Source organism: Cherax quadricarinatus, chromosome 50 (assembly GCF_038502225.1).
Source record: "Cherax quadricarinatus isolate ZL_2023a chromosome 50, ASM3850222v1, whole genome shotgun sequence".
NCBI classification, from domain to species: Eukaryota; Metazoa; Arthropoda; class Malacostraca; order Decapoda; family Parastacidae; genus Cherax; species Cherax quadricarinatus.
The window spans coordinates 16,006,915-16,025,872 of NC_091341.1; the positions used below are offsets into that span (position 1 = coordinate 16,006,915).

Sequence of the window (18,958 nt, forward strand, 5' to 3'; positions counted from 1 at the left end):
AACTCACACCCACCCACACCCACTCATGTATTTATCTAACCTATTTTTAAAACTACACAACGTTTTAGCCTCTATAACGGTACTCGGGAGTTTGTTCCACTCATCCACAACTCTATTACCAAACCAATGCTTTCCTATAACCTTCCTGAATCTGAATTTTTCCAAGTCACTCGTTCTCTTTATACTGGAATATTGCTGCGTATTAATGACCCCCGTTCAAAGTGGGCGAAACTGCAGAGCTGGAAAATGTACAGAGTACTATTACAGCTCGTTGAAGCTCAGTCAAGTACCTAAATTACCAGAAGTGCTTAAGTTCCTAGAACTGTACTCCTCAGAAGGTAGGCGAGAAAGATGCATCATAATCTACACCAGAAAGATACTGGAGGGATCTGTCATAAACCTGCACCCGAAATTACTACTATAAACACAAGAGGCTTGGCAGAGGCCGCAGGATACCTCCAAATGAAAAACAGGAGAGTGATGAGTACACTGAGAGAGAACTTAGTAAATGCAATAAGGAGAATCACAAAAAAACCCTGGCTGTCTTTAAGAGGGAACTAGACCGATTTCTCAAAACAGTTCCAGATCAGGCAGGTTGTGGTGCATACGTTGGACTGTGGGCGCCGGGCAATAACAGCTTGATCGATCAGGCCAGTAACCAGGAGGCCTGGTCTGGGACTGGGCTGAGAGGGCGGTGACCTCCGGAAGGGACTGTTGATAGACTCCAGGTACCTACATCCTGGCTACATCTACTTACATCCTGGTAATACCTGCCCCCCCCTCCTTTCTACTCCTCCCCTCACCCTAGTCACATCTACCCAGTTTTCTATGCCTGTCTACACTCTAGCCATATCAGGTGTTCAAAATGACAGTTCAAAATGTTATATGTCAAAATGACACAAGTCAAAATATCACAGGTTAAAATAACAGACCAAACTGACAGGTCAAAATATCACAGGTTAAAATAACAGACCAAAATGACACAGGTCAAAATATCACAGGTTAAAATAACAGACCAAAATGACACAGGTCAAAATATCACAGGTTAAAATAACAGACCAAAATGACACAGGTCAAAATGACCCTTGCAAGAGCTGTGCTTCTTCCTAGGAGCCCTGTGTGCGTGGGGATGGGGGGGGGGGGAAGTGAAGGCAACTATGTGACCCTGGGAAAAGAACTGTGTTTGGGATGATCAACACCACCCAGAGTGTTATGCGACCGCAAGTGTGTTGATTCCACCCCGAGAAGACAGCACATGATAACAAGCAGGTTGCTGCCGCTCGTGAGTGTGTTGATGTGACCTGACGTGCGGAGAGAGAGAGAGAGAGAGAGAGAGAGAGAGAGAGAGAGAGAGAGAGAGAGAGAGAGAGAGAGAGAGAGAGAGAGAGAGAGAGAGAGAGAGAGAGAGAGAGAGAGAGAGAGAGAGACCACGAGGGTATGTGTGTTGCTGTGACAATGAATTTGTTGCTGTGATTAAACTGAAGACGCTAACTACGTAACACTGAAGACACTACGCATGGTACATTAGTTACCATGTAGATAAATGGTCCAGAGAACAGACAGGATAATGAATTAGACACATGTGAACACTTGGCTATCTTTATTGTGGAAACGTTTCGCCACACAGTGGCTTCATCAGTCCAATGCAGAGAAGAATTGTTGAAGATCAGAAGGAGTTTGAGGTAATCAATTCGTCAGCCTGGAGTCGATGTCATCAGTCCATCAAGATCAGTCTCATCAAGACTGATGGACTGATGACATCGACTCCAGACTGAGGGACTGATTACCTCAAACTCCTTCTGATCTTCAATCATTCTTCTCTGTACTGGACTGATGAAGCTACTGGTTGGCAAAACGTTTCCACAAATAAAAATACCCAAGTAAGAACATAAGAAAGGAGGACCACAGCAGCAGGCCTACTGGCCTATACTTGGCAGGTCCAGGTCAAATCAGAACCCACAAACAAAAACATTGGCCTAATCTTGTTGATGGACTGATTACATCATCTTTATTTCATTACTACTGCTGCCTCTGTATTTAACTGAGGAAGTCTACTGTGTAGGCGAAACGTTTCATCAATAAAAACATCCAACTGTTGTTAGGTAAGACACATATGCAACAGTTAGACAACTTTATTCCGAAACGTTTCGCCTACACAGTAGGCTTCTTCAGTCGAAGAATAAAGAATAAAGTTGTCTAACTGTTGCATATGTGTCTTACCTAACAACCTGTCGGTATTGTATACCATTTTGATGTTCATCCAACTGTTGCACATGTGTATTAATTTTCAACTTGTCGGTATGTTATACCATTATCAACGGGTCTGCATGTGATAAAGACATCTATTAGGACATTTTTCCTGACAAATATATCATCAACGTCATCATTATTATCATAATGATAAATGAGACACTTGTGCAACACCTGGGTATCCTTATTCTGGAAACGTTTCGCCAGAATAAAGATACCCAAGTGTTGAGAAATGATCTGGTGATACCCACAAAGTTTGGAAAAAAGACACTTATGTAGAGAATGTGTTAAGTAAAAGGACACAAATGCAACTAAAGTGACATTGTAGCAACGTTTCGCTCTCCAGGAGCTTTGTCAAGCCGTTATGTCACATTAGTTGCATTTACGTCCTTTTACTTAACATATTGTTGGCAATTCTACCAATATTAATACAATATTAATACAATATTAATACAATATGTGCAGAATGTTCACGACTACGGTGCTCTTCACACCAACTCCAAGACTGAGGGACTGATTACCTCATCTTTTGTATATAGTTCTACTGTTTTCCAGTCATATCCTTGAATTTGTATTGATAAAAACACTGGATGGCGAAACGTCTACAATAAAGATACCCAGATGTTGCATAAGTGTCTTAATTTTATCTTATCGGTATTGTATACCATCCATGTACAAAACCTGGCTAGCAAGGGTCAGTAGGACCTGCCTAGCATGGGCCAGTAAAACCTACCTAGCATGGGCCAGTAGGACCTGCCTAGCATGAGCCAGTAGAACCTGCCTAGCATGGGCTAGTAAGACCTGCCTAGCATGGGCCAGTAAGACATGCCTAGCACGGGCCAGTAAGACCTGCCTAGCATGGGCCAAGACGACTACTACAGTACTCCTGTATTTTTAAGTTCCTCTATACAAAACTCAGGTAAGTTACTATGTAGCAGAGGCAACGTTAGATCATAGAATTTGTATACTCATCTAGTTGCATTTGCAGGCGTCTAGGTACAGCTCCTGGTCCCGTGTGTCACATTTGATCAAAACTTACCATAAAGGCAGTACTAGTGCCGGGAGTGGCAAGAGTACACCCTGCGATGCCACAAACACACAATGTAAGCTGAGTACACCCTGCGATGCCACAAACACACAATGTAAGCTGAGTACACCCTGCGATGCCACAAACACACAATGTAAGCTGAGTACACCCTGCGATGCCACAAACACACAATGTAAGCTGAGTACACCCTGCAATGCCACAAACACACAATGTAAGCTGAGTACACCCTGCGATGCCACAAACACACAATGTAAGCTGAGTACACCCTGCGATGCCACAAACACACAATGTAAGCTGAGTACACCCTGCAATGCCACAAACACACAATGTAAGCTGAGTACACCCTGCGATGCCACAAACACACAATGTAAGCTGAGTACACCCTGCAATGCCACAAACACACAATGTAAGCTGAGTACACCCTGCAATGCCACAAACACACAATGTAAGCTGAGTACACCCTGCGATGCCACAAACACACAATGTAAGCTGAGTACACCCTGCAATGCCACAAACACACAATGTAAGCTGAGTACACCCTGCGATGCCACAAACACACAATGTAAGCTGAGTACACCCTGCAATGCCACAAACACACAATGTAAGCTGAGTACACCCTGCAATGCCACAAACACACAATGTAAGCTGAGTACACCCTGCGATGCCACAAACACACAATGTAAGCTGAGTACACCCTGCAATGCCACAAACACACAATGTAAGCTGAGTACACCCTGCGATGCCACAAACACACAATGTAAGCTGAGTACACCCTGCGATGCCACAAACACACAATGTAAGCTGAGTACACCCTGCGATGCCACAAACACACAAACTAAGGTTTCAACACTCCAGAGTATGTCATTAAGTACCACCGCAGCTGTGTGTAGCTCTGTGTACATACACACTGAGAGTTTTCTTTAATTCTTGTTTTAGAGATTAAAGTATTCTTGACTCATGGTGCAGGTGACTTATTGGTATTGTATACCATTATCAGAATATGTAAGACACATGTGCAATAGTTAGATATATTTATTTCAAAACGTCTCGCCTACACAGTAGGCTTCCCTAGTCGAATAAAGATACCGAACTGTTGCACATGTGGCTAACTTATCAACTTGTCGGTACTGTGTATCATTATCATTCTCATAACATTATTATATTGAGCGGTGATGTACAGGTGACAAGCAGCCGACCCTCGTGTAGTCGATAGTCTTTAAACCTGACAAATAAACCAGGCAACCAAGACTTCGTCAGAGCTCACCCTCCAACACTTTCACTGTTTTCTTCATATATGATCTAATTTGCCTTTCACGAGAAAAATTAATGTATGATTTGTTTTGCATATAGAGGTAGTGAGTGTGTGTCCGGGTGAGTGTGTACTGATGCTCTGTATCTATCCCTGTACAGTATATGGGAGAGTTACACCAAGAACTTACGAAACGGAGCCTCGCCACGGTAAGAACTCTCTGTGTCTTAATGAAATATTTCTTCGCAACTAAAACAAAAAATAAATGCCTCACAAGCTGGTCAAGAGTAACTTGATGATAAAGGCACGTGAGAGAGCGCAACACTTTACTAAAACAATGTTTGGCTCTAAAGCTTTTTTTAAGATAGAACTTGATAAAGCTCTCATTGCTCGAAACATTGGTATGATAAAGTTTCGCTGATTTGCATGTCTTCCTCATCGCTCGTTTCACCTTGTTCCTAAAGCTGTAGTAAACTAATTTTAAACCTTTTAACTATAAGACTGTTCGCATGTAAATAAACGCTCCTTTCATCAGCTTAATTCATGTTTCATCTGTAATAAACACAACAGCGGCTCTTTTAACAGTAAGTCTTTCAACACTGACATACAACAGTAACTTTCCTACACACAACAGTCTTCACAAAACAGTAAGTCTCACATACACAGTCTCTCTCTCTCTCTCTCTCTCTCTCTCTCTCTCTCTCTCTCTCTCTCTCTCTCTCTCTCTCTCTCTCTCTCTCTCTCTCTCTCTCTTTCCAAAACTCACCATCATTACTCACCACTACTACCACCACCACCACTCACCATCAATTACCTCCACCACCACCATCACCACTACCACCACCACTCATCAGCAACTACCACCACCACCACCACTACTAGCACCGCTACCACCATTACCACCGCCAACCGTCACGGCCGCCACCACCACCACCTCTACTAGCACCAATTACCACCGCCACCACCAACCACTACTAGCACCACTACCACCATCACCAACCACCACCACTACTACTAGCACCATTACCACCATCACCAACCACCACCACTACTACTAGCACTGCTACCACCATCACCACCACCAACCACCACCACTACCACCATCAGGAACCAACCACCAGGAACCATCACCACCACTACTAGCACCACTACCACCATCAATCACCAGCAATCATCACCACTACTAGCACCAATACCACCATCACCACCACCAACGACCACCACTGCCACCATCAATCACCAGCAACCATCACCCACTACTAGCACCACTACCACAACCAATCACCAGCAACCATCACCACCACTATTAGCACCACTACCACCATCAATCACCAGCAACCATCACTCACTACTAGCACCACTACCACAACCAATCACCAGCAACCATCACTACCACTACTAGCGCCACTGCCACCATCAATCACCAGCAACCGCCACTACCACTACTAGCACCACTACCACCATCACCACTACTAGCACCACTACCACCATCACCACTACTAGCACCACTACCACTATCAATCACCAGCAACCATCACCACTACCACTATCAATCACCAGCAACCATCATCACCACTACTAGCACCACTACCACCATCACCACCACCAACCACCATCCATTGTCATGTGGGTTTTCGATATGTGGATGGGGTAAGAATACTCACGTAGGCTGGTAGTATGTATAATATATATCGGGAAGTATGGGAAGCACCAACAGCCGACCTGTCTCTCTCTGCTGCCTATCGTCGACTGACCCATAGTGCCTACGGGTGAGGGTGTTTGAAATCCTGCTATGGTCAGCAGCAATATGAATACAGTCAATGATTCACACAGACGGTTGGTAGTGAGTCATCTACTGGTACACTGGTTACTGGTAAGGAACTGGTACTACTACTGAGAGCTCGTATGGGAAGCACCAACAGCCGACCTGTCTCTGCTGCCTATCGTCGACTGACCCATAGTGCCTATGGGTGAGGGTGTTTGAAATCCTGCTATGGTCAGCAGCAATATGAATACAGTCAATGATTCACACAGACGGTTGGTATTGAGTCATCTACTGGTACACTGGTTACTGGTAAGGAACTGGTACTACTACTGAGACCTTCACCAGCAACCATCATCACCACTACTAGTACCACTACCACCATCACCACCACCACCACCACTACCACCATCAATCACCAGCAACCATCACCCACTACTAGCACCACTACCACAACCAATCACCAACAACCATCACCACCACTATTAGCACCACTACCACAATCAATCATCAGCAACCATCATTCACTACTAGCACCACTACCACAACCAATCACCAGCAACCATCACTACCACTACTAGCACCGCTACCACCATAAATCACCAGCAACCGCCACCACCACTACTAGCACCACTACCACCATCACCACCAACCACCACCACTACCACCATCAATCACCAGCAACCATCACTCACTACTAGCACCACTACCACAACCAATCACCAGCAACCATCACCACCACTACTAGCACCACTACCACCATCAATCACCAGCAACCATCACCACCACTACTAGCACCACTACCACCATCACCAACCACCACAACTAGCACCACTACCACCATCAATCACCAGCAACCATCACCCACTACTAGCACCACTACCACCACCAATCACCAGCAACCATCACCACCGCTACTAGCATCACTACCACTATCAATCACCAGCAACCACCACCACTACTACTAGCATCACTACCACCATCACCACCAACCACCATCACTACCACCATCAATCACCAGCAACCATCACTCACTACTAGCACCACTACCACAACCAATCACCAGCAACCATCACCACCACTACTAGCACCACTACCACCATCAATCACCAGCAACCATCACTCACTACTAGCACCACTACCACAACCAATCACCAGCAACCATCACCACCACTACTAGCACCACTACCACCATCAATCACCAGCAATCATCACCACCACTACTAGCACCACTACCACCATCACCAACCACCACAACTAGCACCAGTACCACCATCAATCACCAGCAACCATCACCACCACTACTAGCACCACTACCACCATCACCAACCACCACAACTAGCACCAGTACCACCATCAATCACCAGCAACCATCACCACCACTACTAGCACCACTACCACCATCACCAATCACCACAACTAGCACCACTTCCACCATCAATCACCAGCAACCATCACCCACTACTAGCACCACTACCACCACCAATCACCAGCAACCATCACCACCACTACTAGCATCACTACCACCATCAATCACCAGCAACCACCACCACTACTACTAGCATCACTACCACCATCACCACCAACCACCACCACTACCACCATCAATCACCAGCAACCATCACTCACTACTAGCACCACTACCACAACCAATCACCAGCAACCATCACCACCACTACTAGCACCACTACCACCATCAATCACCAGCAACCATCACCCACTACTAGCACCACTACCACCACCAATCACCAGCAACCATCACCACAGCTACTAGCATCACTACCACCATCAATCACCACCACCACTACTAGCATCATTACCACCATCACCAACCACCACCACTACCACCATCAATCACCAGCAACCATCATTCACTACTAGCACCACTACCACAACCAATCACCAGCAACCATCACCACCACTACTAGCACCACTACCACCATCAATCACCAGCAACCATCACCACCACTACTAGCACCACTACCACCATCACCAACTACCACAACTAGCACCACTACCACCATCAATCACCAGCAACCATCACCCACTACTAGCCCCACTACCACCACCAATCACCAGCAACCATCACCACCGCTACTAGCATCACTACCACCATCAATCACCAGCAACCACCACCACCACTACTAGCACCACTACCACCATCAATCACCAGCAACCATCACTCACTACTAGCACCACTACCACAACCAATCACCAGCAACCATCACCACCACTACTAGCACCACCACCACCATCAATCACCAGCAACCATCACTACTAGCACCACTACCACCATCACCAAGCACCACTACCACAACCAATCACCACCACTATTAGCATCACTATCACCATCAATCACCAGCAACCATCGCCACCACTACTAGCACCACTGCCACCATCACCACCACTACTAGCACCACTACCACCATCACCAACCACCACCACCACTACTAGCACCACTATCAACCAATCACCAGCAGCCATCACCACCACTATTAGCATCACTACCACCATCAATCACCAGCAACCATTGCCACCACTACTAGCACCACTGCCACCATCACCACCACTACTAGCACCACTACCACCATCACCACCACTACTAGCGCCACTGCCACCATCACCACCACTACTAGCATCACTACCAGCATCAATCACCAGCAGCGATCACCACCACTATTAGCATCACTACCACCATCAATCACCAGCAACCATCGCCACCACTACTAGCACCACTGCCACCATCACCACCACTACTAGCACCAATGCCACCATCACCACCACTACTAGCACCACTGCCACCATCACCACCACTACTAGCACTACTGCCACCATCACCACCACTACTAGCACCACTGCCACCATCACCACCACTACTAGCATCACTACCAGCATCAATCACCAGCAGCGATCACCACCACTATTAGCATCACTACCACCATCAATCACCAGCAACCATCGCCACCACTACTAGCACCACTGCCACCATCACCACCACTACTAGCACCACTGCCACCATCACCACCACTACTAGCACCACTGCCACCATCACTACTAGCACTACTGCCACCATCACCACCACTACTAGCACCACTGCCACCATCACCACCACTACTAGCACCACTGCCACCATCATCACCACTACTAGCACCACTGCCACCATCACTACTAGCACCACTGCCACCATCGCCACCACTACTAGCACCACTGCCACCATCACAACCATTACTAGCACCACTGCCACCACCACTACTAGCACCACTGACACCATCGCCACCACTACTAGCACCACTGCCATCACCACCACTACTAGCACCACTGCCACCATCACCACCACTACTAGCACCACTGCCACCATCACCACCACTACTAGCACCACTGCCATCACCACCACTACTAGCACCACTGCCACCACCACTACTAGCACCACTGCCACCATCGCCACCACTACTAGCACCACTGCCACCACTACTAGCACCACTGCCACCATCGCCACCACTACTAGCACCACTGCCATCACCACCACTACTAGCACCACTGCCACTATCACCACCACTACTAGCACCACTGCCACCATCACTACTAGCACCACTGCCATCACCACCACTACTAGCACCACTGCCACCACCACCACTACTAGCACCACTGCCACCATCGCCACCACTACTAGCACCACTGCCATCACCACCACTACTAGCACAACTGCCACCACCACCACTACTAGCACCACTGCCACCATCGCCACCACTACTAGCACCACTGCAACCATCACCACCACTACTAGCACCACTTCCACCATCACTACTAGCACCACTGCCATCACCACTACTAGCACCACTGCCACCACCACTACTAGCACCACTTCCACCATCACTACTAGCACCACTGCCACCACCACTACTAGCACCACTGCAACCATCACCACCACTACTAGCACCACTGCAACCATCACCACCACTACTAGCACCACTGCAACCATCACCACCACTACTAGCACCACTGCAACCATCACCACCACTACTAGCACCACTGCAACCATCACCACCACTACTAGCACCACTGCAACCATCACCACCACTACTAGCACCACTGCAACCATCACCACCACTACTAGCACCACTGCAACCATCACCACCACTACTAGCACCACTGCAACCATCACCACCACTACTAGCACCACTGCAACCATCACCACCACTACTAGCACCACTTCCACCATCACCACCACTACTAGCACCACTGCAACCATCACCACCACTACTAGCACCACTGCAACCATCACCACCACTACTAGCACCACTTCCACCATCACCACCACTACTAGCACCACTGCAACCATCACCACCACTACTAGCACCACTGCAACTATCACCACCACTACTAGCACCACTTCCACCATCACCACCACTACTAGCACCACTGCAACCATCACCACCACTACTAGCACCACTGCAACCATCACCACCACTACTAGCACCACTGCAACCATCACCACCACTACTAGCACCACTGCCATCACCACTACTAGCACCACTGCCACCACCACTACTAGCACCACTGCCACCATCGCCACCACTACTAGCACCACTGCAACCATCACCACCACTACTAGCACCACTGCCACCACCACTACTAGCACCACTGCCACCACCACCACCACTACTAGCACCACTGCAACCATCACCACCACTACTAGCACCACTGCAACCATCACCACCACTACTAGCACCACTGCAACCATCACCACCACTACTAGCACCACTGCAACCATCACCACCACTACTAGCACCACTGCAACCATCACCACCACTACTAGCACCACTGCAACCATCACCACCACTACTAGCACCACTGCCACCATCACCACCACTACTAGCACCACTGCAACCATCACCACCACTACTAGCACCACTGCCACCATCACCACCACTACTAGCACCACTGCCACCACCACCACCACTACTAGCACCACTGCAACCATCACCACCACTACTAGCACCACTTCCACCATCACCACCACTACTAGCACCACTGCCACCACCACCACCACTACTAGCACCACTGCAACCATCACCACCACTACTAGCACCACTTCCACCATCACCACCACTACTAGCACCACTGCCACCACCACCACCACTACTAGCACCACTGCAACCATCACCACCACTACTAGCACCACTTCCACCACCACCACCACTACTAGCACCACTGCAACCATCACCACCACTACTAGCACCACTTCCACCATCACCACCACTACTAGCACCACTTCCACCATCACCACCACTACTAGCACCACTGCCACCACCACCACCACTACTAGCACCACTGCAACCATCACCACCACTACTAGCACCACTTCCACCATCACCACCACTACTAGCACCACTTCCACCATCACCACCACTACTAGCACCACTTCCACCATCACCACCACTACTAGCACCACTGCCACCACCACCACCACTACTAGCACCACTGCAACCATCACCACCACTACTAGCACCACTTCCACCATCACCACCACTACTAGCACCACTTCCACCATCACCACCACTACTAGCACCACTTCCACCATCACCACCACTACTAGCACCACTGCCACCACCACCACCACTACTAGCACCACTGCAACCATCACCACCACTACTAGCACCACTTCCACCATCACCACCACTACTAGCACCACTTCCACCATCACCACCACTACTAGCACCACTTCCACCATCACCACCACTACTAGCACCACTGCCACCACCACCACCACTACTAGCACCACTGCAACCATCACCACCACTACTAGCACCACTGCAACCATCACCACCACTACTAGCACCACTGCAACCATCACCACCACTACTAGCACCACTGCCACCATCACCACCACTACTAGCACCACTGCAACCATCACCACCACTACTAGCACCACTGCAACCATCACCACCACTACTAGCACCACTGCCACCATCACCACCACTACTAGCACCACTGCAACCATCACCACCACTACTAGCACCACTTCCACCATCACCACCACTACTAGCACCACTGCCACCATCACCACCACTACTAGCACCACTGCAACCATCACCACCACTACTAGCACCACTGCAACCATCACCACCACTACTAGCACCACTGCCACCATCACCACCACTACTAGCACCACTGCCACCATCACCACCACTACTAGCACCACTTCCACCATCACCACCACTACTAGCACCACTGCCACCATCACCACCACTACTAGCACCACTTCCACCATCACCACCACTACTAGCACCACTTCCACCATCACCACCACTACTAGCACCACTGCAACCATCACCACCACTACTAGCACCACTTCCACCACCACCACCACTACTAGCACCACTGCCACCACCACCACCACTACTAGCACCACTGCAACCATCACCACCACTACTAGCACCACTGCCACCATCACCACCACTACTAGCACCACTTCCACCATCACCACCACTACTAGCACCACTTCCACCATCACCACCACTACTAGCACCACTGCAACCATCACCACCACTACTAGCACCACTTCCACCATCACCACCACTACTAGCACCACTGCAACCATCACCACCACTACTAGCACCACTTCCACCATCACCACCACTACTAGCACCACTGCAACCATCACCACCACTACTAGCACCACTTCCACCATCACCACCACTACTAGCACCACTGCAACCATCACCACCACTACTAGCACCACTGCCACCATCACCACCACTACTAGCACCACTTCCACCATCACCACCACTACTAGCACCACTTCCACCATCACCACCACTACTAGCACCACTGCAACCATCACCACCACTACTAGCACCACTTCCACCATCACCACCACTACTAGCACCACTTCCACCATCACCACCACTACTAGCACCACTGCAACCATCACCACCACTACTAGCACCACTTCCACCATCACCACCACTACTAGCACCACTTCCACCATCACCACCACTACTAGCACCACTGCAACCATCACCACCACTACTAGCACCACTGCCACCATCACCACCACTACTAGCACCACTTCCACCATCACCACCACTACTAGCACCACTGCAACCATCACCACCACTACTAGCACCACTTCCACCATCACCACCACTACTAGCACCACTTCCACCATCACCACCACTACTAGCACCACTTCCACCATCACCACCACTACTAGCACCACTTCCACCATCACCACCACTACTAGCACCACTTCCACCATCACCACCACTACTAGCACCACTTCCACCATCACCACCACTACTAGCACCACTTCCACCATCACCACCACTACTAGCACCACTGCAACCATCACCACCACTACTAGCACCACTTCCACCATCACCACCACTACTAGCACCACTGCAACCATCACCACCACTACTAGCACCACTTCCACCATCACCACCACTACTAGCACCACTGCAACCATCACCACCACTACTAGCACCACTTCCACCATCACCACCACTACTAGCACCACTTCCACCATCACCACCACTACTAGCACCACTGCAACCATCACCACCACTACTAGCACCACTGCCACCATCACCACCACTACTAGCACCACTTCCACCATCACCACCACTACTAGCACCACTGCAACCATCACCACCACTACTAGCACCACTTCCACCATCACCACCACTACTAGCACCACTGCAACCATCACCACCACTACTAGCACCACTGCCACCATCACCACCACTACTAGCACCACTTCCACCATCACCACCACTACTAGCACCACTTCCACCATCACCACCACTACTAGCACCACTTCCACCATCACCACCACTACTAGCACCACTGCAACCATCACCACCACTACTAGCACCACTGCCACCATCACCACCACTACTAGCACCACTTCCACCATCACCACCACTACTAGCACCACTGCAACCATCACCACCACTACTAGCACCACTTCCACCATCACCACCACTACTAGCACCACTGCAACCATCACCACCACTACTAGCACCACTTCCACCATCACCACCACTACCACCATTTAAAACATATTTCCCATCCTTATAGCATTTTTAATTCTATCATATATTCATATACATTTAAGTAGTGCATATATCTTATTAATTTTGTTTTTTATCATTATTAATAACTCATTTATAACGGACTTATATTTTTAATTATACCTTTACCTTTGATGAGTTCCGAGAGTTTTAATACTCCTTGAGCCCGGCCTTAGGTCAGGCTTGTCTGGTGCTTGAACCGTCAACCAGTTTTGCTGCTGGTGGCCCGCTGACCCACGTATCTATTATAGCTTGGTTGATCTGTCACCTAAAGAAGGTACTTGTCCATTTTCCTCTTGAAGACTTCCACTTGTCCCAGCAGTGTTTCTGATATTTACTGGTAAGATGTTGAATAGTCTGGGGTCACGAATGTTGATACAATGTTCTCTTATTGTCCCCATGGTGGCCCTGATTTTAAATGGGTTTATTTTACACTTCCTCCTATATCTCTCGCTTCAGTATGTTGTTATGGCAGTGTGTATATTTGGGACCAGGCCCTCGAGTACGTTCCAGGTATATATTATCATGTATCTTTCCTCCACTCCAATGAGTACATATTTAGGATTTTTCCAGTAATTTAAATGCTTTATTGACTCTATGAAGGCTGTGATTTGTACGCTGGACTACGTGCGGCCAGCAGTAAAAGCCTGGTTAATCAGGCCCTGATCCACCGAGAGGCCTGGTCGTGAACCGCAGGGGCGTTGATCCCCGTAATACCCTCCAGGCAGGTATTGGCCCGGCAGCCGGGCAACTAACAGTTCATTAAAGACTATTTACAGATCAATCGCGTATGGGCTAGTTTATAGGCTAAGGTTACATTAGCGTAAGAAAACACATATTAATCCAGAAATAAGCATAATGAAAATAAATGAATGGGACTTGTTTGACAACGAGGTTCAGTGTCTGTTAATGTTTATGCAGCCGGCTGTTACTCAGATAACCTCCGCCCTGTAATAGTCATTTATAATGATTACAACACATGAGAAACAGTTAGGTATCTTTAAGAACATAAGAACATAAGAACGAAGGAACACTGCAGAAGGCCTACTGGCCCATGCGAGGCAGGTCCAAGTCTCCTACCGGCTTAAGCCAATGCACCCAACCTAGTCAGGTCAGGTCACATTGACTTAAGGGAGGAACACGGCAACCGACCTGGTAGCACAAGCTATCAGGTCTAACTCACACCCACCCACATCTACTCATGTATTTATCCAACCTATTTTTAAAGCTACACAACGTTCTGGCCTCTATAACGGTACTTGGGAGTTTGTTCCACTCATCCACAACTCTATTACCAAACCAGTACTTTCCTATATCCTTCCTGAATCTGAATTTTTCCAACTTAAAACCATTGCTGCGAGTCCTGTCTAGGCTAGATATTTTCAGCACACTATTTACATCCCCTTTATTTATTCCTGTCTTCCATTTATACACCTCAATCATATCCCCCCTAATTCTACGTCTTTCTAGAGAGTGCAGTTTCAGGGCCCTTAGTCTATCCTCATAGGGAAGGTTTCTGATACATGGGATCATCTTTGTCATCCTCCTTTGTACATTTTCCAGAGAATTTATATCCATTCTGTAATACGGTGACCAAAACTGTGCAGCATAATCTAAATGAGGCCTAACCAAGGATGTATAGAGTTGAAGAACAACCTGAGGACTCCTATTATTTATGCTTCTTGATATGAAGCCAAGGATTCTATTAGCTTTATTGCGAACACTTATGCACTGTTGTCTTGGTTTCAGATTACTGCTAACCAGAACTCCTAAATCTTTTTCGCAATCCGTAATATTAAGATCTACATTATTTAGTTTATATGTGGCATGGTTATTGTCCTGTCCAACATTTAGAACTTTGCATTTGTCTATATTAAACTGCATCTGCCACTTCTCCGACCACTGCATCAGTCTATTCAAATCTTCCTGGAGTGCTCGAATGTCCTCGTCAGAATGAATTCGACGGCCTATTTTGGTGTCATCGGCAAACTTGCCGATGTCGCTCTTTATGCCCTCATCTATGTCGTTTATGTAGATTGTGAACAGCAGGGGGCCCAACACTGACCCCTGTGGAACACCGCTCGTGACGCTTCCCCACTCTGATTTCTCCCCATTTATGCAAACTCTCTGCTGCCTATTTGTCAACCATGCCTCTATCCAGGAAAAAATTTCTCCTCCTATTCCATGTGCTTTAATTTTCCTCAATAGTCTCTGATGTGGGACCCTGTCAAAAGCCTTACTGAAGTCCATATACACAATATCATATTCATTACCATGATCTACCTCCTCAAATACCTTAGTGAAAAAAGTTAATAAATTCGTAAGGCAGGAACGCCCCTTTGTAAAACCATGCTGAGATTCGTTGATTAATTTATGCTTTTCAAGGTGGCTACGAACTGCCTCGGCAATTATTGATTCCATAAATTTTCCCACTATGGAGGTTAGGCTTATTGGTCTATAGTTCGAAGCTAAGGACCTGTCACCTGTTTTGAAAATAGGTATCACATTTGCCATTTTCCACTTATCTGGCACCATGCCAGTTTGTAGTGATATGTTGAAAAGATTAGCCAAAGGTGTGCTAAGCTCCTCTTTACATTCCTTTAGAACCCTTGCATACAGTTCATCAGGGCCTGGGGATTTGTTAGGTTTCAATTTATCTATTTGCCTAAGGACCATGTCACTTGTGACCCTAATAGTGCACAGTTTATTATCGTCCTGTTCTACATAATTTATCATTACTGGTATATCGCTGGTATCCTCCTGTGTAAAAACTGAGAGGAAGTATGTGTTAAAAATTCTACACATTTCCTTATCACTGTCAGTGAGCTGACCCGAGGAACTTTTGAGTGGGCCTATCTTGTCCCTGATCTTACTTCTGTATACCTGAAAGAATCCTTTTGGGTTAGTCTTCGATTCTCTTGCAACTTTAACCTCATAATCTCTTTTCGCTTTTCTAATTCCCTTTTTTATTTCTCTCTTTAACTGAATATATCGATTTCTTAATTGGCCCTCTCCTCTTTTGATTTGCCTATATATGCCTCTCTTTTGACCAATCAGATATTTTAATCTATTGTTCATCCATTTAGGATCATTTTTGTTTGATCTGATTTCCCTATTTGGAACATAATTTGACTGAGCAGCTAGAACTATGCCCTGGAAAGCATCATATCGGCAACCATCACCACCTACCTGACCCTTAGTCAGGTCATTCCAGTTCAGCCCACCTAAGTAATTTTTCAGTCCTATGAAATCAGCCAAGCGAAAGTCAGGGACGGAGACTTGATTGCCATTATTAGGGGAATTCCATGATATATTAAAACTGAGTGATTTGTGATCACTCTCCCCAAGCTCATCATTAACCTCAAGATTATTAATTAGTGTTTCCCTACTGGCAAGAACCAAGTCAAGGAGGTTATTTCCCCTAGTTGGCTCTGTCACAAACTGTTTTAAAAAACAATCCTGGATCGTATCAAGAAAGTCACCCGACTCTAAATTTCCTGTCAAATTGCTCCAGTCAATCTGTCTATAGTTGAAATCTCCCATTAGCACAACATTTTCGTATGTAGATGCCTTACGAATTTCGTCCCATAGAAGTTTACTGCACTCCCTATCAAGATTTGGGGCCCTGTAAATCACACCCAAAATTAGTTTTTCTCGGCCCTCGAGAAGCTGTAACCAAACAGATTCAGTGGCTGACGCTTCTAATTTAATATCTTGTCTTACACAACAATTTAAATTGTCTCTGACATACATCGCTACTCCACCACCTTTCCTGTTGACCCTGTCAGTGTGGAATAATTTATAGCCTTGTATGTGACATTCAGAGGGCATCTCTCTATCTTTCAGATTGAGCCAGGTCTCTGTTATAGCAATAATATCTATGTTTCCTGCACTTGCAATTAATCTTAGCTCATCTATCTTATTTCTAACACTCCTGCTATTAGTATAGTAAACCTTAAGGGAGCTAGTCCCTTGCTGCCCTCTGCTGCCCCCCTTTGTTAGCTGACCTGTTCTATTGTCTTTATTTATAACTTCATGCTGAATGCCTTTTATACATTTACTGTTTCCAACCCTAGTGTTGCAACCTGCTTGTTTCCCACACACACCCATACCTCTATCTTCCATCAGTTTAAAATCATAGGCATTTCACCAATGGCCTTCTCAATCGAGTCTGCAAGTGCTACCACCCCTGCCCCAGAGAGATGTACCCCATCCCTTGCATACATATCATGTTTGCCATAAAAGTTGTTCCAGTTGTCAATGAATGGGATTGCAAGTTCCTTGCAGTATCTGTCTAGCCAGCAATTTACACCAATTGCCCTAGACAACCATTCATTTCCTACTCCCCTTCTAGGCAAGATGCTACATATGATTGGGATCCCTCCCTTACACTTAATGAAATCTATAGCTGACCTGTACTTATCTAGCAGCTCTTCTCTCCTACCCTTCCCAATATCATTTCCACCAGCACTGAGACAGATAATGGGCTTGTTCCCATTACCTGACATGATATTATCCAGCCTGTTGACAATGTCCCCAACACCAGCTCCAGGGAAGCACACTCTATCTCT

At 47.1% G+C, this 18,958-nt stretch overlaps 1 protein-coding gene across 4 annotated transcripts in view; it reads left to right on the plus strand.

Annotated features, from left to right (window-relative positions):
* twz (BTB/POZ domain-containing protein twz) overlaps positions 1-18,958 on the plus strand; it is a 304,566-nt gene that overhangs the window by 167,016 nt on the left and 118,592 nt on the right. For 2 of the 4 annotated variants that reach the window (XM_053786126.2, XM_053786125.2), the window contains one exon: positions 4,709-4,756. The exons of the other annotated variants lie outside the window; for them this stretch is intronic. In XM_053786126.2, coding sequence (XP_053642101.1) covers positions 4,709-4,756 — 48 coding nt within the window. The remainder of the gene's footprint in view (positions 1-4,708; positions 4,757-18,958) is intronic. 4 annotated transcript variants of the gene reach the window in all.